The sequence below is a fragment of the Calypte anna genome, chromosome 4A (genome assembly GCF_003957555.1).
Source record: "Calypte anna isolate BGI_N300 chromosome 4A, bCalAnn1_v1.p, whole genome shotgun sequence".
Classification (NCBI taxonomy): domain Eukaryota; kingdom Metazoa; phylum Chordata; class Aves; order Apodiformes; family Trochilidae; genus Calypte; species Calypte anna.
Genome location: NC_044248.1, coordinates 3,035,376 through 3,061,603, shown reverse-complemented (window position 1 = coordinate 3,061,603; position 26,228 = coordinate 3,035,376). Strand labels below are relative to the sequence as shown.

The following is a 26,228-nucleotide window of genomic DNA, read 5'->3' as shown; positions in this document are numbered from 1 at the left end:
CTGAAATACATCACGTTAGAACAACAACCGAGCTATTCCAGACCCTCCACTTCGGGTGTTTCAGGCTAGTCCAAGACCTATGACTACACCTTCCCCTTCTGCCCCAAACCTTCGACAGTCCGAACTTGAGGAAAAATAAAACCACCGAATTTTGTTTTCCTCTTAAAAGGACCGGGAACATCAGGTCAGTCCCACCGCAGAACTGCTTTACCGGGAGGCCGGCCACCCGCCCACAGGTCCGGGCACCCCGGCACCGTTCGTCTCCCGGTGCTGCCGGTACCTCACAATCCGCCCGGTACCGAGACCTCATCTCCCCTCCAGCACGGGGCTCTCCCTTAAAGCCCACCGATCTTCAACCCTTCCCGCTCCCGGGGGTCACTGAACCCACCGCCCATACCCCCCCTCCATCCTCCATCCTCCATCCTCCATCCTCCATCCCTACCCCATCCCCGCCGCGGCCCCGCTGAGGTGATTCAAAATGGCGCCCGCCCCTCAGCTCCGGCCGCTTTCTCCTTCTCCCTCCTCCGCCTCCTCCTCCTCCCGCGGCGCAGGCGTTTTCCTCCTCGGCGGGCGGTGCTTCTGAGGGCTGCGCTGAGGAGGGGGGAACGACGGGGAAGTGGGAGGGAGGGGGAGGAGGAGGAGGCCGCCGAGCCGCAGGGATCGAATCGTCCCGGCAGGCAGCCTCCCGCCGCTGCGCCCTTACCCAGGTGTGCCCCGCACCGTCCCCTCAGTGGGGGCGGGCGCCATGGGAGGCCCCGAGCAGCGCCGAGCGGGAAGCCGGCGAACGGGTGCTGAGCTGCTTCACCTCCGCTGAACCCTTCCCGCTCCTCCGGGAGGATCGGAGAGCGATATGGACCGCCCGCCGCAACCGCCAGCCGCCTGGTAACCCCGCGGCAGCTCTGAGGCGGCTCGGGCATGGCCCAGCATGAGGAGAGCGACGGAGGGCAGCAGCAGCAGCAGCAGCGTTACCCCGGTGAGGCGCCAAAGTTTCTGCAGGGCTCTCCGTTCCTCGGGAGGCGGTTCGGAGTGCTGCCGGGGACGGGATCGGGGATAGGGGGGGTGTTCGGTGGCACCTGTGGGGGTGAGGGGCACAGCCCGGGGGGGACCGAGTGGGCGCCGAGACCTGAGGGAGCGGACCCCGCCGTGAGGGGCTCCCGGTTCTGCCCGCTGGTTCTGCCGGTTCTGTCCACCATGGAAAGTTTGCGGAGCAGCTCTTTGCCGGCGGAGTCTTCACTGAGTGGCTTAAAAACCACAGAAGAGAGTGAACGTTGCTCCCTCAAACCTTTGGGGGAAGCCTTCACTTGGGTTGTTTTTGTTTTTTTGAAGATTTTTTATCTTTGTCTTTGTTTGATTTATTATTTTTTTTAATTATTTGGGGTGGCTTTTTGCTTCCAGGAAACCTTCGCAGTGTTGGGTCACCCTTGAAAAGGAACCCTCTCTCCCCACCCAACCCTCTCAAACTCTCTTTCCACTTCAGTCTCCTGGTGGATTTCCCAAAGACCAAAACAAAACTCAGAGTAAGATCAGCTGAAGTTCTTCCCACACTGCTGCTAATTTAATGTGGCCTCAGACTTATGGTATTTTTAAGTAATATAGGTGCGGGGGAAAAAAAAAACAAACTCCTGTAACCTGCTTGTGGCTCAGAACACTCTGACTCACTTATATTGCCTGCCTGACGGAGGAAAAAGGTTGAAGAGCAGTGAATGGTTTACTTATAATCCCTCTGCAAGCGCTCAGCTCATGGAAAGCTCACACTCTGCGAAGGACGCCAGCTGGGAGTGAAGTTAGAGACTTAATAAAAACAAAAAAACCACAAGGCACCCGAAGTGTTTGGGTTTGTCATTGGAAGTTTTGGCGGTGCTTCCATGGGTCGCCTCAGTCACTGCACCTCATTCTCCTGCTTTGTCCCAATTCGGGATGTTTTGCAGGGCAGGAATTCCTCACCGGGGCAGTGCTGTGGCTGTCAGAACATGAACACAAAACAGCCCCGACCCAAAAATGTTTCATAAACAAAACTGAGCTTGATAGCTGCAGAGTGTTTCTTGGTACTGAATAACTGTGAAACGCATAAGGAGTTAAAATCCTTTGCTTTTTTACTTTTAAATATGTTTTCCCTCTAGGAAAGTAACAAAAAAAACCCACCAACAACCAGTTGCAACTTTGTAATTGAGGCAATTCCTTGTTCTAAAACTTTTTTTTTTTTAATAAAAAGCTGGCAGAGGTAATTGCTGAAGAGACAAGGTTATAAGAGTTGAGATGTTAACTCTGAGAGCTGAGCAGTATGTGTAAACCATTCCTCTCATTCCTGTGAGGCAAGAAGATCTAAAGCCTGTTTTGTAGAGAGTTGTTTTACTCTTCCTTCTGGGCCAATCGATTGCCTAAATAAATTTTATTGCAAGTCACAGCAAACTTGTAAGATAAGAACTTGTGGCTTGGGTTGGCATCTTTCTGATCTTTGTTTTACTCCGTTTGGCACTGTGATTAACTTTCTTTAAATTTTATATCAAAATGAGTTAAAAAGCCAATTCGTTTTAGATTTTAGGCATTATAAACAAGTATCATGCATGATTTGGTAGTGTGTAAAATCAAAAACTGTTTTAAAACCTTTGGTTACTGTCAGAGCCTTCTGATGTGATCAGAATCTGGGGACCCTGAGGCTTTAAGGACAGCTGGACTGGAACAGACCAAAACTCCACCTGTTGGGTAGAAGAATTAAGCTAAGAGGGGCCTAAAAGCAGGACTGGAGTACACTGATACTTTCCTGAAATTCTGGTACTAGCAGTTTGGGGATTTCCTGAGTTTCTTTTTGTTTAGAAATCCTCTGTTTTTTCCCTGAGCTGACATGCTCAGGAGCTTCCAGCATCCTCAGTGTAATTTGGCAAGGAGTTAAGCAGTTCATTTACCTTTTGCAGGAATAAAAAAGTGTGCAGACAAAATTCCTTACTGGCTCTCAATAGTTTATTTTACTGCTATTACTTTAATAATGTCTAGGGGTTTTACAACTATAACAATTTTACAATAATGTAATTAAATGAATCATGGAAATAAGTTAATACTGGAGCGCATGACACTGACTCTGTTTGACATCAGTTGTTAGGTTTTGCATTTACCAGTGAGGCAGCGAAAACAAAGAATATAAATATCACTTTTCTGCATTCTTAAAAACAATCCTACAACAACCTGATGTAAAATGAATCAAGGAGTCCTCATGGATGTTTCTGCCAGCTAATTGCATCTCAGGTTTTCATTTAAAGCCATTGATGGGTGTACTTCAAAGCCTCCCACAGTTTCACTGAATTGTGTAAAACCTTTTTAGCTTGTTATTGCATAATTTGCTCCAGCAAGCTATAGTTGTTACACACTTCTGCATTTGCTGCTCACCCCTTTAAAGGATCTCTTTCTGTTAGAATTTATTGCTTTGAAAAAATACACAAAGCCAAGTGAAGACAGCTTCAGTACCTCATGTAGAAATTTGTTTTCACTTCTCTTGGACCTCTCTTGCTTACAGAATTGTTCAGCCTCTTCAGCTGCTGTGCTTACTGCCTCTTCCAAGGCCACCTGCATGTTTACCAGTTGTAATCTTAGTGGAGAAGAGTCCTACAATTAAACTAAGGACTGGCTACTGCCTGAGAATATTAGGCAGAAGTGGAGACAGTCACTGGAGGAATTCATTGTGGGAACATGTTTGTGCTAGTTACCCAAACATCATGCAAGTTGTTCCTGGCTGATTACATTTCTGTAATTATGTTTGCTGGGCTGCATTAATAAGTATTAATTGTGATACAGCAAGCACCCTTGCTTGTGCTGTTCCATAGTTTGTGTATAAGCTTTAGAGAACCACTGGGACTGGGTGGGCTGTTGATTTAAAGGGCAATATAACATATTATGAAAGGGAGGATGAGCATTGGGAAAACAGTCAGACTTAAGTTAGAAAAATAAGTGAATCCTAGCAAGAGGGAGATTCAAGTATTAAGCAGTAATTATCCCTCATGCTCCATGTTGCACTTCACATATCACAGATCACTTCATGAAGCAGAAGATAAAAATACTCATGAACTAATTTGCTGCCTGCATTCAGAGATGGTGTTTAGGAGGTTTTGTTTGGGTTTTTTGCTGACTTTTGCAGTCTTAATGTGGTGTATGCAGGTGATCTGCTAAGCTATCTGAAGACATCACTTTTTAAATGTAGGGGATATAAACTTACTTGAAACTAGAAAAGATACTGTAGCAGCTCTATGAGAAAAGTCTACATCTTCACCAGCTTTTTTTTTAGTCAGAAAATAAATGTGAAACCTTGCTTATCCAAAGGATTAAGCAGTTGATGAATTGATTGATTTGGATGGGTTGTGTATAGTTGGCAGTTAAAAAGGTCTAAAAAGGTCTGAAAGATTAAATATCCAGAGTTGTTTCTACTTGACTTTTCCATACATGTGGTTGAGCTGGAGTATTGGATCAGCTTGTGAGTAGTATTTGTGTTGTAAATTAAAGAGCTGCTTCAGCATATGAAGCAGGTTTGGATTCACAGATTTTTTTGTGTGACTGAAAGCTTCTGGAAAAAAATTGTTTCACTTTGGACAAGTGGAATAGGTTTGAAATATGTTTTCTGTCACCTACTGCCCATCAGAATCACAGGGACAAAGTGTATTGATGGGCTCAGATGTAAGAAGAGGTGGAGTCAAACCTGGTGTTTGGCAGAGCTGAGGTGCCATTAGTGGTTTGGAATCCCCAGGAGGCACCAGCTCTCCTAAATGAGATGTTTGGGATTTGTTTGGGGTTTTTCTGTGGTTAGTGGGTTTTGTTTTGGAAGGTGGGGGCAGCATTTGCTGGTGTTTTAGAAGAAGAATGAGGAGAAGACCTTGTAGAGGACAACTGGCACCTTTAATTAAGTGCTACACTTGAGAGAGAATAGGAGACCAGAAAAAGGAGACCAGGCTACAGGAACTGGAGAAAAATTGGTCTTGCAAGGTGGGAGGAATATTTTTCACACTTAGCTCAGAGAGAAGAAACCCAAAACTGTAGGTTAACTACTAATCTAGAAAGAGAAGATGTATGTAAGGTCACAACAATAAGTAGTGTTTCAAAGGGTCAGCAGCAGTTTTGGGAGCCAGGGCTGCAGTCCTGGTGATGTTCCAGGTTTATGGAAAGCTGCAGATGCCCATCAGGACAGTGGATCTACCCTGCAGCTCACCCTTCCCTGTCCTCTCTTTGAGGGTTGCTCAGATTTAGGCTGAAAGTGAGGCACTGGCTGGATGAGCTGCCCAGCTGGCAGGCTCTGGGGAGACTGAATATATGCTGCAAATATCAAGGGTAGCCATCCCTGAGGGCAATAAATATAATTTATTTGCAAGGGTCAGTTTTATTGTGCATGCACTGATGGAGTGCATCATGTGTGTTGTCTGAACACTGTGTGAATAGCTTTGTAGGCATTCAGATTTTGCACCTCTTGCTTAAAACAAGAGTGATATTTGGGCATTCTTTTCGGTGACAAATTTATTGTCAGATTTATGGATTCCAGGAGAACGCTAAGAAATTCCATTTTAGTGAACACATCAGAGTTTTGATCTAAGTGTGTGGAAATAAGTGTTGCAGTCCCCTCCCCAGCCTCAGTAAATGTGCACTTATGACTGCATAAAAGTTAATTTCAAGCATTTGTCTTAATATTGACACGGAACATTAAATACTACAATTTTTATAGCATGTAATTTCACTCTCAGGAGATGTCTATGAAGCAAACAATGCCACACAAACTGCTTATTAAAAGCTTTTTATGCTTGACATTTTCTAGAAGCCTTATTTAAGTTGCCATTGTCCTGCTTCTTCACCCAGGGGGAAGGCTTGGTAATAATGTGCAAGAGAAGATGAATAACTTTAAATTAAAAGCCTAAATTCTGACAGGATTGAATGTGTTTTAAAAAAACCCTACCAAACAGCCAGGAACAAACCACAACCTTCCTGCCAGCTCATAATTTTTGCTTTCTTTTTAACCAGTTACCAGCTGGGCCAAGACAACTGATGTGAGTTTCTCCAACTCCTTGAATGGTTTGAGCTTCGTGGGAATTCTGGACATTAAAGCAGGCAGCACTTTCCAGGGTCTTCCAAGCTTGAATTCCAGGACCCCAAGATCCCTCTCATCACCTGAGGATGGGCCTGGCCAGTTGGCCAATGTTTTAGAAGATTGTCACAGCCTTAAATCAGTGGATTCTGGGATTCCAACTCTAGAAATAGGGAACCCAGAGCCCGTCCACTGCAGCGCGTTAAATGGGAAAAGAAAGTCAGAACCCGAAGTGGTGCCTGAAAGGGCTTTTCAGAGCGCCTCCACGCTGCCATCTTACGTGCCTCCAAATTCCCTGTCCTCTGAGCAGGACCACGCCGTGAGGAAATCCTCCACTTTCCCCCGAAGTGGCTACGACACTGTCAAACTTTACAGCCCCACTGCAAAACCTCTGAGCCGAAGCGACGACGTCTCCGTCTGCAGCGTCTCGAGTCTCAGCACGGAGCTCTCAGCCACTTTATCAGTCAGCAACGAGGACATTTTGGACTTTGTGGTCACAAGCAGTTCAAGTGCAATTGTGAACCTGGAGACAGATGAGGCCCACTTCTCAGATGTCACCCTGAATTCCACTAAAGAGACCAATGATCAGTGCCAGCAGGGGCCTTGTCAAGAGGCAGACGTGGACAGCAAGCGAAGAATACTGGAACCTTTCACAAACTTCTTTGCCAGGTGATTTTTTCCCTAAATTATATATTTGAATTTAAGAGTGGGATGAAGTAAGGTCATAGGAAGAAGGTCTTGTGTGGTATTGTTGTTTGAAAGAGGGAGTAGCTTGCTATTTCAATTTAAATTGATGTTAACTTTTTTCCCAGTTCTGAGTAAGTCAGCAAATATTGCTAGGGACTGAGGCTCTGAATCCTGCTCTGTATCATCTTTATGATACATGGAAGCATCTTAAAGCTTCTTGAAAGATTCCTCCCACATTACAATAAAATTAATTCCAAACAATGTTCTTTCCACTGAACAAAGGTTTTCTTCCTGCCTTCTCCAGTGATGGGTTCTGTGATCTCAGCCAAGGTCCTTAATCTCCTGTCCCATAAAAAAGTAAATATAGGTAGGATCCACACTTCTGCTGAAGAACTTGGACATCTAATGATTCAAAATTGGTCTAATAGTAATGGAGTATTTTATTGGTCAATGTAAGGGCATGAAGGTTAAAGCGCATGTACTTGTCAAACACCTGTGTGACTTCTCTGCTTTTCCCAAATCTCAGGTACAGTGTTGTTTATACCTTTTTTCCTTCATTTTTGTGTGAAATGAGAACATCTGACATTTTGTCACTCAGTTGGTGAAATGAAAGCAACCACCACTCAAAGCAGTTACCCACCTCATCTAAACGTGGATGCTAAGGTATTCTAAATGCAGACACCCAGTGAAAGGGGCAAATGAGGAAAAGGATTAGCCTGCTTTTTACAGTTTGGGTTGTTTGTTGTTGTTTTCTGTTTCTGTTTATTTAAAGCCACCACGATGCCTCTTACTTTTAGGATAAAATGCCTGAAGAATGATATATTTAGAAGGAACAGCCTTAGAAATAAACTTTGGCCATCAAGCAGAGTTAGCCAAATCTAACCTGTTTTGAACACGATTGCTTCAGCTTATCTCTTTTTTCCCCTCATGTAAATTTGTTTTTTTGCATTAAGTGAATAGGCTGATAAAATGCTTACAGAATTAGCAAACATTTCTTTGAAAGGCTGCTGTATTTGTGAAGCTTAAGAGGAGCAGGTTTTTTTTAGATCTACTGAATGGGCTGAAGTCTTTATTGGTTTTTATTCTTGGTTGAAAGCTGCTGTGCAGCAGAACTCCAGGCATCAGTCATGTTTGAGGTGCTGAAGCTTTTGTGGACCTCTGTTGCCATGGGACCAGACTTAACAAGAGGCTTCTGGGTGCTTCAAAACATGAACTTTTGTTACCCATTCTGGTAGAACAACTGCTAACTCAAACAACTGCTGTCCTTCAGCCTGAGGGGAGCACTGTGGAACAGGAACATTAATATCCTGCTCAAAGTAGGGTGTTTAACTGCTCCTCACCATACCTCACCCAACAAAATAAAGCCATCTGTCCAACTGCTGTCTTAGTGTAGTCTCCAGAGGTTCTGCCAGTGTTAGAGCAACAGTGGTGCTCACTGGACTGAGCTTTTTAATGGGAATCTTTTCAGGAATGCTGAATTCCAGGGAGCAGAGACTGTCCTTACTACCTTTTACATGGGAAACAGGTAATCTTGGTGGCCATGTGAAGTCTTCATGAGAACATGAGGATTAATACAAACTAGGTGACTTGAAGCTTTGAAGTTCCAGGTGCTCTGTCTGTGCCCTGCCCTTCAATATCCTTCCCTTTACCATCTACTTTCTGCTCTGTTTTGGAAAGAGTTGCTCACTTTTTCTGCTTGCACACCACACCCCCATATTTTATGCATCCCTTCTCTTGGGTCATGCAAGTTGGTTGTGACTTTCTCAGGTGCTGAACAAGCAAGGAGCTTCTCAGGGCCTTTCTGTGCTGCAGGGAGCACTGTCTGTGTTGATGCTGCCAACACTGGTAAGGATCAAAACATGTTGTTGCTGGGTTTTGTTATGTTTGCAGTCTGCTAACCATGGGGTTGCAACTGCTTCCTCTACGGTTCCCTGGAGTTTCTGTGGGCTCCTTGGATTCCCAGTGCTTAAACAAGAAGTTGAGTGAATGAACTTTGGTCCTGCAGTGTTTTGTTTGAAAGTAACAGACTTCTAGGGGCCTCCCTACCTAACTCTGCTGTGTGCCAGGATTTGTGTACAGGGTTAGGCAAGGAGAAGGCATTTGGAGTAGTATGAGAAGGGAGCTTCTTAAAGTAGTTTGTAAAAAGTGCTGCAGTGGTAGGTACAAAGTCCAGCTTTGTACCTGCCCCTTCTCTCTGTGCTGAAAGGAATTCCACTTGAGATGCAGTCTTGCAGATTAAGTGCTGGGGAGGGACTTGTTACCAAGGGCAGGTAATGATGGGGTAGGGGGCAATGGTTTTAAGCTAAAAGAGGGGAAATTTAGGTCAGACATTAGGAAGAAATTCTTTAATTTGAGGGTGCTGAGCCCCTGTCCCAGGTTGCCTAGGGAGGTTGTGACTGCCCCATCCCTGGCAGTGTCCAAGTCCAGGTTGGATGGGGCTTGGAGCAACCTGGGCTGGTGGGAGGTGTCCCTGCCCATGCAGGGGGTTGGGACTGGATGAGCTTTAAGGATTTAACCCAAACCATTCTATGATGGAATGCATCAACCTTCCCTTTTGAAAACCAAGGAGAAACTATGGAAGGAGAAATGCAAACTGCTTTGGCTTTGGTGAGTGGCTGGCACATTTGTACACAAGATGGGGGAAGCAGCACCTGAGTGGTTTGTATACAGTTCTCCTACTTCCCAGCAGCCTGATGGTGGGGGGGTGAAGCTGCACTGCTCTCAGCCTCCATCATGTTGGGTTTTTTTGAGGACTCTGAGTGGTGGGATGCAGTTTTGAATCACTGAGGGCAAAGATGAGTCAGCTCAGGTTTTGCTCAAGTTGCTGACATTTGGTAAAAGGAGAAACCTCTGATGGAACAGCAGCTGTGTTTGCCATCTGAGAATTTAGTAGTTTCTCTGAAGCTGTCAAGATTGGGTTTGGTCTGGATAGGTCAGTGCAGATTTACAGCTGCCTGCAGGCATAGTCCTGAGAAAAATCAGCTGCCTGGTGCAGGGTCCCTCTCACCTAGTCTGCATTTTACCAGTTAAGGGTAAATTTTCTATAATATAAAGAAGATGCTTAGAGAAGCTCCTGCTGGTTCTCAGCACTCTGTACATTTAATTTTCCTCTGTACCTCTTAATTTTCCTGCATGAGGCTGTGTGTTCCACAGCAGTCTCTGTGCTGTGTTACAGCAGTATCTGTGGTATCTTCTCAAGTGTTGATGATGGCTGGAGAAAGGAGAATCCTGTTGGCTTGTTGCCTCTTGATCCCAGCACCTTGAAGAGCACTTGGGAATGGAGTGCTCCTGCCTCACCTTCTTGAGCACCACGGTGAAGAACATTTCCAGGACTGCTCCTCTGGCTCTGTTGCTGTCTCTTCAGACTCCAAAAACTCCAGTTGTCTCCTCAGGCTCTTTAGGTGTGTCAGGAATATTCAAAGTGAGGAAAAAGTGACCTATTGCCTGCTTCTTCACACCTGGCTTTCCTCTTGAAAGAGCTTGAGGCATCCCAGGTAGGGTGCTGGGTGGAGCACTGGTGCAGCTCAGCACATGAAAATGGGTTCTTGCTTCTGAAAGCATCTGTAGTGCTGACAAAGAAACCTGGCATGGTGATTGTTTTCAAGTGTCAGCTCTAAAAGACTGGAGGCCTTTCACATTAAGCAGGAGTTTGAATTCATTTCCTTAATTTGAATATATGGCAGGAACTTGGTTTGAGAAATAGTGTGAGCAAATAATTGGCTGGGAGACTGAAGAGGCAGTGACTTGTCTGTCCTTTTGCCCTGGTGACCCAGAGTAGCACAGGTTAATGGGTTTTACCTTTGGACTTTGCTTCTGTACAGTACTGCTGAAACATAAACTTTTTTAATGCTCAGGTTTTTAAACAGCTGTGCTGAGTCAGGACTGTTGTGATCATACTGCAGAAGCTGGACTTCTCATTTATTGTTTTATTTATCATTTTGGAGAGTGAGGATGAGGCTTTTTATGGTTACATGTAGAGTGACAATAGAAAGGACTGTGTTCATTTCAGTAATGAGTTCATCCTGTTCCCTTCCTTTAGAGTTCTCAGAATACTAAATTTTTACTTAGCCCACAGCTGGGGATATTGTCTGTTTTCCAGGAATCTCTGTTCTCTTTCTTTCAGTCCCCTCCTAGAAGTTTTTGATCTGAATGTTCCAAGCAGCAGGATCTCAGGAAACCTCTGCAGAGAACAGGGACTACACAAAGGACTTTAAAAAAATATTATTTTTAACTATTTCCAAGTAATCTGTAGTGAAGCTTCTGAAGCAGGACTGGCACCCTACACCATACATAGAACCAAAACTTTTCCAGACTGTGGCCTTACTGGCTGTCTGGGTGAAAAAAGGGTTTAAATATCACAAGAGGAGCTGCTGGTTTCAGCATTAAATTGTTTGACTCCTCCATTTTTATCACCTCCACACACACATTCATGTTTTGAGCTGCCTGGCTACACTTAATTGGGAATTCTCAACCTCAGGAATTAGGTCCATGGATACAATAAATAAGTGAATTTATGAATAGAACACTTTCATAATGCCATTTTAATGAGCAGTCAGCTTATCATGCTTCTCTCATTTTGGTGTTAAAAGGAAGGTAGAATAACAAGGGGTACCACACTGCTTGTTTCCCACTCTCATCTCTCCAAAAAGGGAATTCGCTCACTGTGGAAGGGAAGAGAAAGGATAAAAATAATTATGATTGTGTATTCTGAGTTATTAAAATTTATATATGATGGTGTCTCTACTTCTCTGCATGTCTTATGTTAAATGAAGCCTATTAGAGTATGAGTTGCTGAGGGAGGATGTGGGCTGAGCATCCATCTGAGTGAAATGTGTAGGACAGGGAGAAAGAGCTGGATTTCTGCTTTTAACCAGAAATGAACAAAAACCAGTGGAGGTGGCCAGGAGATGGGAGGAAGGAGTCCAAAAGGTCCCAGTCTCTGGAGGGAACCCACCTGGACACCTCACACCCCAGGAGCCTGACCCCTGGGTTTCATGAGATGAACTTAGTGGCAGTTTCATCCCTCACAACTCTTCCCTGGGTGCTTTTTGAGCTGATTGTTGTCAGTAATGGGAATTCCAAAGGTTTGTGGATAGAACTTCAGTGGCAGTGGTGTGGGAAGCAGCCCAGGAAAGGAGGATGATGGATGTGATGCTGGAAACACTCCAGCATCCCCTGAGGGGCTCAGGAATGTTCATCTGGGGGCTTCAGTCTTTACATCAGAGTTTTGGATACTGCCTATTGAAAGCCTTTTCCTTGAAAGGAAAGCCCTGATGGCCTTGCACTTGCACAGCCACATGAAGAGAAGAAAAGATGCAGAATTTTTCTGAAATAAATATTTCTAGGTGCAGAGTTCTGCAGAGGTAACAACAGCCTTTGCTTTTGATACAGCTTGAAAGGTGTGGTCCAGTTTTCACAATTCCTACCCTCTCATTCAGTTTGAACTTTTGTCATGAGGTTTGTTCTCCACTAGGTGTTGAACTGAAACTGTCCACAGACATTTTACTCTCTGTTTTCCCTTTCTGCCTGGAATAATGGAGCTTTTATTTACTGTAACTGTTCTGTTAGTCCTTCATTAAATTTTGCACTGAGTCTGCTTTGAGATGTGGCTCTTTAAAGTGAAGGGAAGTTTCTTTTGCAGATAAAATCTGTTCTATTTGAATTCCTGTTTGTGCAAAACTGTTTTCATTTGCTTGGCAGCCAAACTAAGAGGCTTACTGAAGTTATTCATTATGGAAGCGAGATAAAAATGTGCACAGCAAGTGCTTTCAGTTTGGGTTTTGTTGTTTGTTGGTTTTTTTTTTATCCAGTAATGATACAAAATTATGCAGTAAGTCAGGACTTATTTAGTTATTATTTAAAATAAAGTCAAATATGTGTGTTTCTTTTCCAGTGGCTGGTGGGAAGCATTACAGAAGTCTCCCACTGGCTGCTGGGTGAGATTTGTAGCATAGGTGGGTGTTGTGTGTTGCTTGCTGTGTTCTGTATTGCTTTTTCCCTCCCATTCCTTCTCTTTCATCTCCAACATGAGGCTCTGTTTTGGAAAGGTTGGAGTTCAGTTACACACATCCCACCTGCTTGCTTTTGAGGAGAAAGAGGATTACATAGGTTTTGTGAGACTTCAAGAACTAATTCAGAAGAGTCCAAGTAAGGTCTCTCCTCATTCTAATTTGTTGTCTAGGTGAAGGAGTGGGTTTGGTGGGCTTTGTCTTCACTTAATTTGCAGAAACTTTCTTGATCTTCCCCTGTGTCAAAAGGAGCTCTGGGAAGTGCTGATGGGCACACAAACACTGCCATCTATCTGATCCAAATACCATTTAATGCTCAACTGACTTTTTGTTGCCTCCCTTCCTTATCAGCCACAGCAGCTGTTGCAAGTTATTGCAAGTACAGAGATGATAAAAAGAAAAATAATTACTCTGACTGTAAAAAGTACTTGATTCAGGGTCAGCATTGTGAAAATGCAGTGAACAAGGTGAAATTAGATGGAATAAACAGAAATCCTTGCACCTTGATTTTCTTTTTTCAAACAGTTTTCCCATTCCCAGTGTTATGTTATCAGTTGGGAAGTTGGAATCAACATTAAATTTTGGGTTTAAACAGCTTTATAAAGGCTTTAAAAGAAATGATCTGGTCATAAATTTCTACAGATGAATGAATACCTGATTAACTGAAATAGAATATGGAGGCCATGGGTTTCCTGAAGCAGGAATTGTGTTTTTATTCCTTGCTCTGGATATTCAGAGCTCTGTTACATGCCTGTTGAGTTTGCTGGCAGGAAAAAAAAAAAATCTCTGAATTCATCTTCAGGAACTGTTGATCCCAATTAGAGCATTAATTGCATTGCTGTTTTAAGGGGCTCTCCATATTAATTATCTCTTTGGAGTCATTAAGTTTTTGAGCCATTGAGAAGTTTCAAGCCTAAGAATAATAAAGAAAAAACCCTACAGAAAAGAAGGAATTATTCACACTTTACATTGATAACTGAGAAAATAAACCCAAGAAGTGGGTCACAATGATGAGGGAAGAGAAGGTATTTCTTTAGTCTCCCCTTTGAGCTGCAGCAGGTACAGAATCCCAGAAGGGTTTAGGTCAGGAGGGATTTCTGGACCCAACTGCTGCAACCTCCTGCTCAGTGCAGGGCTGACTTCAGCACTGGATCATGTTCCTTAGGATTTTTCCAGTATATCCAAGGATTTACCACAACCTCTCTAGCCTGCACAATCCAGGATTTATCCATTGCCACTCTGATGATTTTTTTTTCCCCTCCCCTTTTATCCAGTTGGAATTTCCCTTGCAGCACCTTGCTGTTCTGCCTCTTGGTTGTTGTGTTCCCATCTCTGGGAAATGCTCCCCAGGCTCCATGGAACCACCTCTCAGCATCCCTGCTTGTAAGCTCTGGGTCTGCTTCCCCACTGCCCATCTGCAGTAATCACTAATAATCACTAATAATCACTAATTTAGTCCAGGGGGCCCAAACTGGATGCAGATTCAGTCTCCTGGGTACCAGGTAGAGAGCTTTTAATTTATTTTTTTTTCTGGATACAGATTAAGTCTCCTGGGTACCAGGTAGAGAGCTTTTAATATTTTTTTTCCTCTTGATCTTGCTAATCCTACACTGTCCCTATTTAATCTTTATTGCTGCAAAGTCTTCCAGTTGACTCTGGTTCAGCTTTTTGCTTAGGATGACATTTCAAACATTCATTTAATTTGTTGTGTTTGTGGTTATAGCACCTCAGCCCAATGAAGAAGTCTGCATGCTGGTAACACTGGGATAATGGGAACCCAAATGTTGCCCTAACTCACTAAAAGTCCCATTCCTGAGAATTCTGCAGCATTCTCATACATCCTCCACATGCAGAATAATTATTTGGTACAGCCTGGTTGCTAAATATGAATGATTTCTCCTTAGTTCTCTGAAATGAGGGTTGCCCTCTTCAGAAAAAAAGTCAAGTGCAGAACATTGTAGTCTTGATAAGTAGTTTATCAAATCCTGCTTTTTTTCCCAGAAACCTAAGGAGGGATTTCCAAGTTACTCTGCTTCAAGCTCTCAGGTACCCTCTACTGCTGACTTGGGTTGTATTATTGTCTCCCTCAACTCTGAAAATCTTTTTTTTCAGCCCTTTTTTGTAGCTTTTACACCGTGAAGTGTCATTCTTGGTTCTTACTGAATGTAAAGGAATTCCAGTGGTTGGGAAACTTGGTTTATAAAATGTGACAGGGATTTCTAAAACATGACTTGTCCTTAGTTACCTCTTCCATAGGTAGTACAGCTTCCAGGCTGCCTGGCTCTCCCTGTGTTGGATTTATTTACCTATAAACCAAGCACTGTTCTGCCTTCACCTTGACCTTTGCCAAGCTCTCAGGGGTGAAATTCTGAGCATAATTTTCTGAGCAGGGGTAAATTCAGAGCATAATTTTGACTTGCTGAAGATTCTTCACTGTTCTCAAAATTCTTGAACTTTCTGGATGGTGTTTTGTTCTGTTGGTTTTCTTTTTTCATTTTTTTTCTTTGTTTGGTGTTTTTGGTTTCTTTACTAAAAGCTTAAGTTGACTGAGAGGTGTTCTGGGGTTGGGAATGAGGAATTCAAGAACTGGCAATCACTGCATGTAGTGAATTATTTCCAGAAACCAGTGTTATCTGGTCATGGGGCCAGCTGTTGGCTGTGGAGATAACAGACTTCAGGCTTTTTTCAGGAGATTTAGGGAACTTTGCAGGGCTCATTGTCTACTTGAAATGTGATCTGAATTGAACTTTTATGCTTGGTTTTTCCTTCAGTAAGCAGCTGCAGAAACCTGGCACAGAACAGCCCCACATTTAATAGGAATGCAAATGTAACCCATGCCACTTGAATGGCTCCACACTACTGATGCTGCAGACATGATGCATCACAGCAGATATTCCTGTTAATATCCCTCTATAAATCAGCAGGATGTGCTCTGATGGCTGTGAAGAGGACAGTGAGAACTGAGGTAATGCTCAGTGTGTGAGCTCTTCTCTCCAGGCATGCCAACCCTTTTTACACTCAAGATCTCAAATTAATTTTTATATCTTAAACCACTTCAATTTAAACTTTGAAGACTTTTTGCCCTAGGATTTTGAAGCTCCTCTCTGCAGTGAAAATCTGGTTTTGGTTTGGGTTTTTTTGGTTGTTTGCTTGTTTGTTTTTTCAACAAGAAACATTTTGCACCTTGTTAACCTGTGCTTTTCATTAAGTGAGATCTTCTGAAGATCTCTCCAGAGCTGAAGATCTTTTCTGAAGATCTTCCTTTGACTGGAAGTTTTTTTGTGAATTCTATCTACTCAGAAGTACTTCTCACCTCGTACTTCTCTTGAAACTCTTAGGGAGCTCTGTGAGCATGGGAAGAAAGGAGTTCCTTTTTATGCTGTGGCATCAGAAAAGTGAATATTTTTTTATAATTTGTTCTGATATATATATAAATGACAGAAATTATTACCTCCTGAGGAGGCTGCATCTTTTAAGGGTCTACTTTCAGTCCAGAAGTCTCAAGTACAGGGTTTATCAGGACCCTGTAGTGTTGTCCTGATTCACTGCAAAGCTTTGAAGAAACTGGACCAGAGTGTTGTTGGTGTTGTTTTTTGTTTTTTGTTTTTTTTTTGGTTTGGTTTGGTTTTAATTATTATTAACTCTAATAAAATCAAGTGCAAAGAAAGCAGCATCTCCCAGCTGTCATGTCATTTCCCTTTGGCAGATCAGGGTCTAACAATGTTGTGTGTCCTCAGTCAAAGCAAGAGCAGGTTGTGGTGTGTGGCTGCTGATAAAGTGATGCCTTTCAGGAATTCTGAGACCTTTTTGGAGTGCATGAAAAGCATGGAGAGCAGCAAAACACTGAGCCTTGGGCAGAGACAGTGAGCAGGGCAAATGAAAAGATGATTAAGTACAAAATGAGCATTGGTTATTGACCATGGCTGGTGCTTCCGGTTCAATACATGTTGTAAATTAGATTATAAGAAGAAACTGAATTGGAAATCCCTGGCATAGTGCAAAGAGAGGAAGAGATGCCTGGTGCCCTGGAATGTACAGCAAAAATCCTGCAGGCACTTGGAGTGGAGAGCTCTTATACTTCATCAGTTCATCTTTATTTTATTTTGAGGATAAAGCCCTACTGCTGCTTGCAAAACCCCTCAGGAAATTGGGGGGATTCTTGCTTCTATGGACCTGTGCTGGCCATCTCTCATGTGGATGGATAGAAATGTGGATAGGGAGAGAAAATTGCCTCTTGGTCCTTTAGTTTTCAAGTTATTGCAGTACTAAGGAACTATGGTGGAAAATCTTTTACTTGCAAAGGCAGATTTGAATGTGTGCCTTCTCATCAGGCTGTTTCAAGTGTCCCTGGCTACAAGTTCTTGTTTTCTCTCAAGGCAGTAGCCAGAAAAGTAAATTTCAGACTACATCCTGAAATAAAACTTCTTTCAAGAGCAGCCAACCTGTCCTGCATTGTGTATCCCATTTACCTGCAGTGGTTTTGCTGATGTTATTCCATTCTTAGATGTGTTTTAAACCTGCGTGGTATTTCCCCTTTTGAAATGTATAAATCTCATGTCTGCCTCTGTTTACACTTTATTTCCCTGACAGCTGTCTCCAATAATCCTATAAATCCACCATCTCAGGCTGCCTCACATACATGGTTGTCAACTTGGGAAGGGGTAAGAAGATAATGAAATGCAGAAGCCCTTCAGGGTACTAAATGGTCTAACAGAATGGATTCTTTATATTGCCAAGGTGAAGGAATTGATACTGAAAAGAAAGCAAATTCAGCTGAGATATATTGACTGGAAATTGGTTTTGTGATGGCCTTTTTTTTATTACTTTTTTTTTTTTTTAGTGTTAGCAGTGTAGTCAAAGTTGTTGATCAATGCTCTACTTAGCATCTAAATCTCTGACAAGCTCTACATCTGAAATGATGAACTGGAGGAGAGCTTCACAGCACAGGGGTGGAGTATTAGATGATGTTAGATGGGGTTTTAGAGAAAAAGCAGATCTTAGGTTTTGATCCTGTAGTTTACCTGTAGAATTACAATTTCATGCTTTGAAAACAAGTGGAAAGAGAGAAAAAATGGCAGTGTATTGCTCCATTCACCTCCTGCTGATCTTCAGTGCTTACCCTACAATTATTTCCCCCACACCTTTATACTGTTTTTTTGTTGTGTATGTGGTGGGTTAGGGTTTTGTAGAAGTGTGACATCAATTGTTGTGTCATCTCTGTACCTAAGCACTTTGTTCTTATCTTTTAATATTGATAATCTCTTCCTGGCTTGGGTTTCAAGGTAACTGTACCCTTGTGATACAGCAGCATGTGATAATTTGTGTAAATATATGCATATTTAAGGATGGCAGTGCACCCTATTAATCTCACAGTACATTCCAGTGCACTCTGACAATTGTTTTCCTAATATTAATATCTGTATCCCAAACACTCTGGAATTACCTCTGTGGGTGTATTTATGTTACCTGCCCCAAAGTGACCAGGAAGAAAGTTGGTTTGTGTCCAGATCATTCCTATTGCAGATGGGTATTTAACCCTTTTAGAACATGAAGCTCCATTTAGTTTTATTCCCCCAAATGCCACACTTTGAAGAAACATACATGAATTTGCCCAGGTAGCCAAGAAGGCCAATGGCATCCTGGGCTGGCTCAGGAACAGCGTGGCCAGCAGGTCCAGGGAAGGGATTCTGCCCCTGTGTTCAGCCCTGGTGAGGCCACAGCTTGAGTCCTGTGTCCAGTTCTGGGCCCCTCAGGAAGTTCAGGAAGGAGATTGAGGTGCTGGAGCAGGTCCAGAGAAGAGCAAGGAGGCTGTGAAGGGATCCAGCAGAATTGCTGTGAGGAAGGGCTGAGGGAGCTGGGGGTGTTGAGGCTGGAGAAGAGGAGGCTCAGGGGAGACCTCATCACTCTCTCCAACTCCCTGAAAGGAGGTTGGAGCCAGGGGGGGGTTGGGCTCTTTTCCCAGGCAACTCTCAGCAAGACAAGAGGGCAGGGTCTCAAGTTGTGCCAGGGGAGGTTTAGGTTGGAGATGAGAAAGAATTTCTTTCTGGAGAGGGTGATCAGGCATTGGAATGGGCTGCCCAGGGAAGTAGTGGATTCTCCGTGTCTGGAGATCTTTCCAAAGAGCCTGGATGTGGCACTGAGTGCCATGGGCTGGGAACTGCAGCGGGAGTGGATCAAGGGTTGGACTTGATGATCTCTGAGGTCCCTTCCAACCCAGCCAATTCGAGGATTCTATGATAAGAAACAATCTTTGGGTCAACCTGCAGGTGAGGAAAAGCAGGAATGCCAGACTGGAAGCATCCAGGGTGTGCAGGTGCTGACTGAAGCAGCAAAAATTTTTTTGTCTTAGTGGACTTGTTTGGTTTTTCTTTTCTTTTACATGAGAGAGCAAGAGCCTGTAGCTGAGTTGCCAGAAAAAACTCTGCCCCACACAGAGTGTGTGTTAATAATTGAGCTAACCTGAGCATATTTGAGCATTTACTGACCTAGACAGTAAGACAGCAGAAAATCTGGAATTTTAATAATCCAGACGAGCTGTGGGTGTAGAATGTCTGGAAGAGCTGAGAGCTACCACAAGCATGAAGTCTGGTCTGGACTGTGTGTCCAGTTTTGGAAAAACATCATTTTGGGGAGAAGATGCAAGTCTGGCAGCAAGAGATTTGGCTTCCTAGTATTTAAAAGAGGCTGAATGATCTAGAGGGAATGGCTTAAAAGGAAGGCTGCTTTCTAAAAGTGACAAATGAACTTGTTTTGTCTACTCAGAAATGTTATTTAACCAAATCCATTGCCTAATATAGCAATAATACTGCATAATGTACCTCTTGAGGATGGGAAACGGTGCCTGAAAACACATCCACAAAGGGGAGTTGGAATATGTGGCTGGAATACATAAGGTTAGCAAATTGTCTGTCCTGCTGTTTACTGTAATTAATCAACTTTAATCAAACTTTTTTTTTTTTTTTTTTTTTTTTTTAATTTTGGTAGGAATTTGTTTGCCAGAAAGCAAAGTGCAAGATTTGAAAAACAAAATGATGTGGGATGGAAGTTGTTTGGAAAAGTACCTCTCAGAGAAAACTCACAGAAAGATCCAAAGAAAATACAAAAGGTATTTGTTAAATTTTGTGTTAAGATTAGTGGGTAATGTAGAAGCCAGATAAGTTTGATCTGTTTATATGATTGTGAAGCCTGTTTGTTTGCTGGGTTTGCAGTTTCTTGGGACAGTATCAGAAAAGGTTCTTCATTCAAATTTTCCTTCATTATAACAGCATTCAAAAGAATGTGTCCTCTATGGTCACTGCAGTGAGTACTCCATGAAAAACACCACTTTGGAATAAAGCATTTCATGTGAAGATTCAAATTATATGAATATGTGTTTGGTTTTTCTAATCAAGCTTAGTGGGAATGCTGAAAATCTTTCCATTTTCTTTTATTCTGCTCTGGCTTCCACTGATTGTGGCCTCTGTGTCACAGACCCATCTCTAACAGGCTGTCTGAAGGGCACTGATGTTCTCCTGGGCCTTGACTTACTTTTGCTTTAAGATTAATTAAAAATACTTAAATTCAAGATAAAGTCAATGTAGTAGAGTCTTAGAAACCTGTGTTGGAATGCTGGTTTCATCCATTCCTTGGTTTTTGATGTATTAGCTGTTTGGAGTTGAAATTCCCCATGGAAGTTTGGTTGGGAACTTGAAATGTTGGAGCAAGAGAACACAACTGAGGATAAGTGAATGGAATAGGTTGGGGTTTTTTCTTGTACAGTGTAGTACAAACAGTTCACAAACTATAGTACAAATAGGGTCCAGTATAGTTCAAAAGGGAGTGTGTTAATGAAATTGTTTAGTGAAGTGGTTCCATGGATAGAGAAAAACTTTAAAAGCATGACAAGCACCAAAGAATTTAGTTTTGTCCCTGTCTTCACCGCTGCTTAACTCCTTTGGACATTGGGTTTTATGTATATGTCTGTCTCTTATGTTTGCCAGTGATTAGATCCATGATTTGTCAAATATCAGGAGCTGTTTTTAGGGGCAGGGAAGAGGTTATACTAAAATCTTTTCAGGTTTTCCTTTGTGTGTTTTAAGAGAATTTAAAAAAAAAACCAAAAACATTTTGTTCTTTGCCTGGCATTCCTCAAATTATAGCATTGAAATAATTTCAGGGTAGCTCTAATGCAGCAAAACCCCAGCACATTGCTACGGAATCAAATAAAATGCTTTCCCAAGAGGGGAAAAGTCTTGTTAAACTCAAGTGTGTGGTAATTCCTGAGCTGCTCTTTCAGGAAGAAGAAGAAGAAGACATCCTCTTTCAATCTGTCTCACTAGATCTGGGACTTTAGGGTTGCACGTAAGCATTTTATGTGCTTGGGACTTTTGTTGTATTTTGTTTGGTTCTCACTTTTCTTGTTCAAACCACTCTGGGAATAGGAAGTTTGCATGGAGGGAGACACAGCTGGAACTTCAAAGTCAGCTGCTCTGTGTGAAATGGTTTCAAACTGGAAGAGGGGAGATTCAGGTTGGACATGAGGAAGAAATTCTTTAATTTGAGGGTGCTGAGCCCCTGTCCCAGGTTGCCCAAGGAAGCTGTGGCTGCCCCATGCCTGGCAGTGTCCAAGTCCAGGTTGGATGGGGCTTGGAGCAACCTGGGCTGGTGGGAGGTGTCCCTGCCCATGCAGGGGGTTGGGACTGGATGAGCTTTAAGGTCCCTTCCAACCCAAACCAGTCTGTGAATGAATTAACAATGAGTTAACTGCAAACCTGGCATTCTGAAAGATAGGAATATTTGTGCACACATTTTTTAAACTTCTATGAAGAGAGTAATCTCTAAATGTAATCATAAATATTTTGTTCTGACACTTTCTCCATAATAATCTTGTCTGGGAAGGAAAAAAATTGCAAGAAAGAATCCATGTGTTTGTGTAAAGCATGGAAGCAGGGAGAGGAAGGAAGTAATTCAACTGTGGATGGGCTAAAAATTCTTAGAAATAGCAGTTCTTACTTCCTCAGTAAACAAGAAAACTCCAACCCTTCAAACTTCAGCTGCCATTCAAACTGAAGATTCTGATACCACAGCTGGAGATGGCTGTAGATGTACACTTGAGGCCAGATGCCATTTCTAAGGAGCAATAGCTTTTTTTTTCTTTTTGTGGTTTTACACATGGTCAGACAGACTTTTGAGCACATAAGCCTTTTCTCAAGTCCTGGAATAACTTGGAGCACTCACTTGTTCAGCTGGTGTGTGTAAGACAGCATCATCTCTTTTAACAATGTGAGAATTAGTCACAGCTAAGCTGGTATTTGGCCTACTTTTGCTGCTGGTAGGATACATTAATATTTGTCCTTTGATAAAAGAATTGTTGTGGGTAAGGTTGCTTTGCTTTGCATCATCACCAAGAGGTTTTATGCAGTTTTTTTCCAGTTAAATGTTTCAAAAAGCTTAAAAGCTGACAGAATGAGTGATCTTGCCTGAGAAGCTGCAAGTACATTGGCAGTGGAGGTTTGCATGATTAATTTTTTTGTATTTCATTATCTTCAGGAATCCAGCCTGAGCAGAACTGGTTATGCCAGTTGCTTTTGTAATTGATGGGTGAACATGCACTGCAAGTCAGATGACAGTGAGAACTGAAGGTCCTGAGGAACATGACCCAGTGCTGAAGTCAGCCCTGCACTGAGCAGGAGGTTGCAGCAGTTGGGTCCAGAAATCCAGAAATCCCTCCTGACCTAAACCCTTCTGGGGTTCTGTACCTACTGCAGCTCACCAAGGGGAGACAAGCCTACGTGATGAATTAAATCACTTTTGAGTCAAAATCACTTTGAGTCATTTGAGAACAGCCTGGTTGGGTGCTTGGCGCCATTAGGTGGAAGAGTTGCAGAGCAACAGCACCCAGTGAGAAATATTGAAAGAAATGACTGCAGTTTATGAGGAGAGGCTGGAGGAGAAGAAGAGGGGTGCTCAGCCTGGAGAAGAGGAGGTTGAGGGCCTTATTGCCCTGGAAGGAGGCTGCAAGGAGGGGGGTGTTGGCCTCTTCTCCTCAGTGACTCTGATAGGGTTCAAGTTGTGCCAGGGGAGGTTCAGAGTAGACATAAGGAACAATTTCTTCACTGGCAGATTAGTGAAGCATTGGAAGAGGCTGCCCAGGGAAGTGGTGGAGTCACCATCCCTGGAGGTCTTCAAAAAAAAGGTGGATGTGGCTCTCTGGGAGATGATTCAGTGGTTAAGGTGGTGTAGGACTGTTCCTTGGACTCAATGATCTTCAAAGTCCTTTCCAACCATGATAATTTTATGATTCTCTGAACCCATGCTTTAGGCAGAGAACAACAAGAGCTCTTGTTGAGAGCAATGTGCATTATCCAGGGGAAAAAAACCCACAATCCAGAGCAAAGTCCCCTGCAGGAGCACTCTGGATGGCAGCCCTGCAGCCTGCCAAGCTGCTCCCATGCCTCCCACTTCCTCTTGCCCTCTGCTGATGGGTAGCAGGGGTTTAAAAATACTGAGCTTTTCTGAGCATTTGTCTTGTGCTGTGCTCAGACAGAGGAGTCAGGGACTTTGGAAGGGGAAGTGGTTGCTTCAAGCTGGCCCTGGCTGGAGCTGCAGCTTTGGGTGAAGCATTGCCTGAGTTTCTCTTTGGATAAATGACTGGAGAAATCCTTAATGCCCTGTTGTCATTGTGACCTGTTAATGACAGAGGGTGAGTGTTTGCACATGGACTTCATTCACATTTGGAAGCTTTTGAGGTGATAAAACTGCCCAGTGCATTTTTTCCTGTTCAGCAACAGAAGTCTGAGGGTGTACATGACTCACTTCCTCTGCTCTCCTCTTCTGAGAGGTTCATTTCAACTCATCAGCCTTCAGAAAGGCAGGGTTGAAATCTGTCATGGGCTGAGTTCCTTCTTTTTATTTAAGAACAAAGAAAAGTGCAAATGCAGAGCAAGGAGACACAGTTACTGCACTTGGTCTAAAACTACCCTGTGCTTACTGTCTCCAGAAATAAAGCTGTAACTCTCATTTTTCCACTTAAAAATTATCACCCCAAGCTTGTAAGTTGCTGGAATGCAGTGGCAGTTCATGTCTTTCTTTCTAATCCAGTTGAAAATATTTTTATTTTATTGTAATTGTATGGGAAAGGCATCTCAGCTGTGTGACAGTAAAGAAAACTAAGAAAGGAAGCCTGTTTTGTCACTGATTAAGTCCTAAAATCCCTTTTTTTTTCTTTTTTTTTTGAATTCTCAACAGGAAGAAATGTACTAAATAAAATATTCAGTGTTTTCCAGTAGGCTATAGTACTCTTCAAGGAGTGTGTTGACCTTGTCCTGAGTTGAAAATTACCTGCCTCAGACAAATTACTATCATATTTAAACAGATAAAGCAGGAGTAATAGCTTCCATCCACAGTAAATGAAAAAGTAATTTAATCCTAAAGCAGAAGGATTGTTCCTGAGGATTTTAATAATAAAAGCATGTAACAGGACCCTCTGAGGTATCATAATCTAGCAAAGAGTCTGAACTACTTTGCTGTTGGAACTTCTTCCCTTATGACATCTGAGAAGACAGAGTGTGTCACAGGCATTGGGCTCAGAGAGAGTAACAGGATTTGAGCATCAACAAACTGCAAAGTGTTTTGTGAAAGGAGGTGAGAGAGGTTTTTTTTTTTCCTCTTTCCCTCCTGTAAAGCTTTTATTTGAGTTTTAGCATCCTCTAAAACTCATAAATTGTCTTGGTGAAAAGCCTTGGGATCCTGAATAGCTTTAACAGGCCATGTTTAGCTATCAACCTTCTGGAAAAAATACACTATCTAGTTAGTGTAAGGTGTGTTAGTGCAGTTAAAATCTCTGGGTTCTTCTCTGTAATCTCTAAAACTATCAGTCTCTACTGAGAGATCTGTTTCAACACCAGGGGTAGGTTTTAGGGGAAATGCAGGAAGTTTAAAGTTGTCCAGTGGGATCAAGAATTTTGTCTGTTTGTATTGAAACAGTTCCTTTTGCAGCTGGCATTTGTGGAGAGACACCAGACTGCATCTTTACACAGCCAGGAAGTTTTTTCAGTGCAGTAATCTAACAAGCAACACACAGGAGGTTTTTTGATGTATTTTTTTTCCTCCCCATGGGTTTTAGAATGAAAGGAGAAGTCTGTGGAGAGTGAGCCTGCAAATACCAGCACATACTTTGGAATGTTGCATCACACAGATGTGTGGGGAAGCATTACTGTGAAGCAAAGCAGATAAATCCTTAAAAGCAGGTGTCTGAGCCTCTAAATCTTGTGGTGGAACTGCCTATCCTAGCAGGAGACTACAACTTGCATTGCTAAAATGTAAAATTATTTGAGAAAGCTTTGCTGGACTTCAATATGTTGGTTTTGTATTAAACACAAGCTCCCAAGAAACCTGACCCAAAGGTTTTCTGTCTGCCTTCTGGTTTGTGTGTCTCCAACTTCATCTAAAATTAAAGAGTGGGGAGAGGAGGAGGTTTTGAAAGGCTCTTACCATGCTCACTGGCAACAGCAAACCAGGCTCTCTGATCTTCTCTGGTGGAATTACTTTCTCTATGTCACTGGAAACCCTGAGAATCTGAATGTAAGGGTTTTAAAATCCAGACTGGTACTTTTTCTTTAAGTGTCTTTTTGAGGGAAAATATTACTGTAATTTTTATGTTTTATTCTCCCTCTCACAGGACACTTTATTATCTTTTGACATGATTTTATTACACAGTTTTTGTGCCTGCTAATAATTTCCACATAAATTTTCCTTTGCTGCTCTTTTGAGAAGTTCTCTCTTTACCAAGTGAGGAACTTCAGTGGGAACAGCTGCATGAATATTAAAACCTGGAAACAGCCATAGCTTGAAGCTAAACCATGGAGATATGCTGCCTTCCTTCATATATTTTATTTATATTTGTGTGCAGCTTGAAAAAGCTGCAGTCTCTTCTTCTCAGGACTGAATCTTAAATTGTAAAGATCATTTTCAGGAATATTTACATGTTAATATTTACATGTTAATATCATTTTTTTGTAAAATCACCACCAGAATGTACAAGAGGCAGCCAGACTGAACACATGATGAGAGGTAATATGAAGCACAGTATCAGAGTACAAAAGCAGCTTTTATTAGCCAGGTACCAGTAACTGGCACCAGTAAATGCTTCAAGGGTAATTTCTGGAATCAGAGAAGCAAACATGGATGTAGAAAACCACTCAAAGAGGTTTGAGCACAATATTAGCACCTTGCTTTTCTGTAATTCCTGAGGGCAAACAAGAATCAACCCTGGTCAGGTCAGAGATAGTTGGAGATGCATTAATCTTGCTGAGGAAGCAGAACAAAAATTAGCAGAGGGGTTTGAAATGAGGGACAAAAGTAGAGGGCATTTCTGGGTGGCTTTCACACTGTCTCAGAGATTGCAAATATTTGAGGTCTCCTTTACAGCTGATTTGAGAAGTTGCAAAGCAGAATGCCATGTTCCTCTCCTTCCTTATACCCCAAAGCTGAACCTGGTGCTG

At 42.7% G+C, this 26,228-nt stretch overlaps 1 protein-coding gene across 2 annotated transcripts in view; it reads left to right on the top strand.

Annotated features, from left to right (window-relative positions):
• The first annotated feature begins 572 nt into the window (after positions 1-572).
• Positions 573-26,228, top strand: part of TBC1D14 (TBC1 domain family member 14) — a 60,410-nt gene continuing 34,754 nt past the window's right edge. Inside the window, exons 1-3 of one of the 2 annotated variants that reach the window (XM_030449897.1) lie at positions 573-973; positions 5,989-6,721; positions 19,732-19,852. In XM_030449897.1, coding sequence (XP_030305757.1) covers positions 916-973; positions 5,989-6,721; positions 19,732-19,852 — 912 coding nt within the window. In that variant the 5' untranslated portion in view covers positions 573-915. The remainder of the gene's footprint in view (positions 974-5,988; positions 6,722-19,731; positions 19,853-26,228) is intronic. The other variant, XM_030449898.1, reaches the window with a different exon arrangement.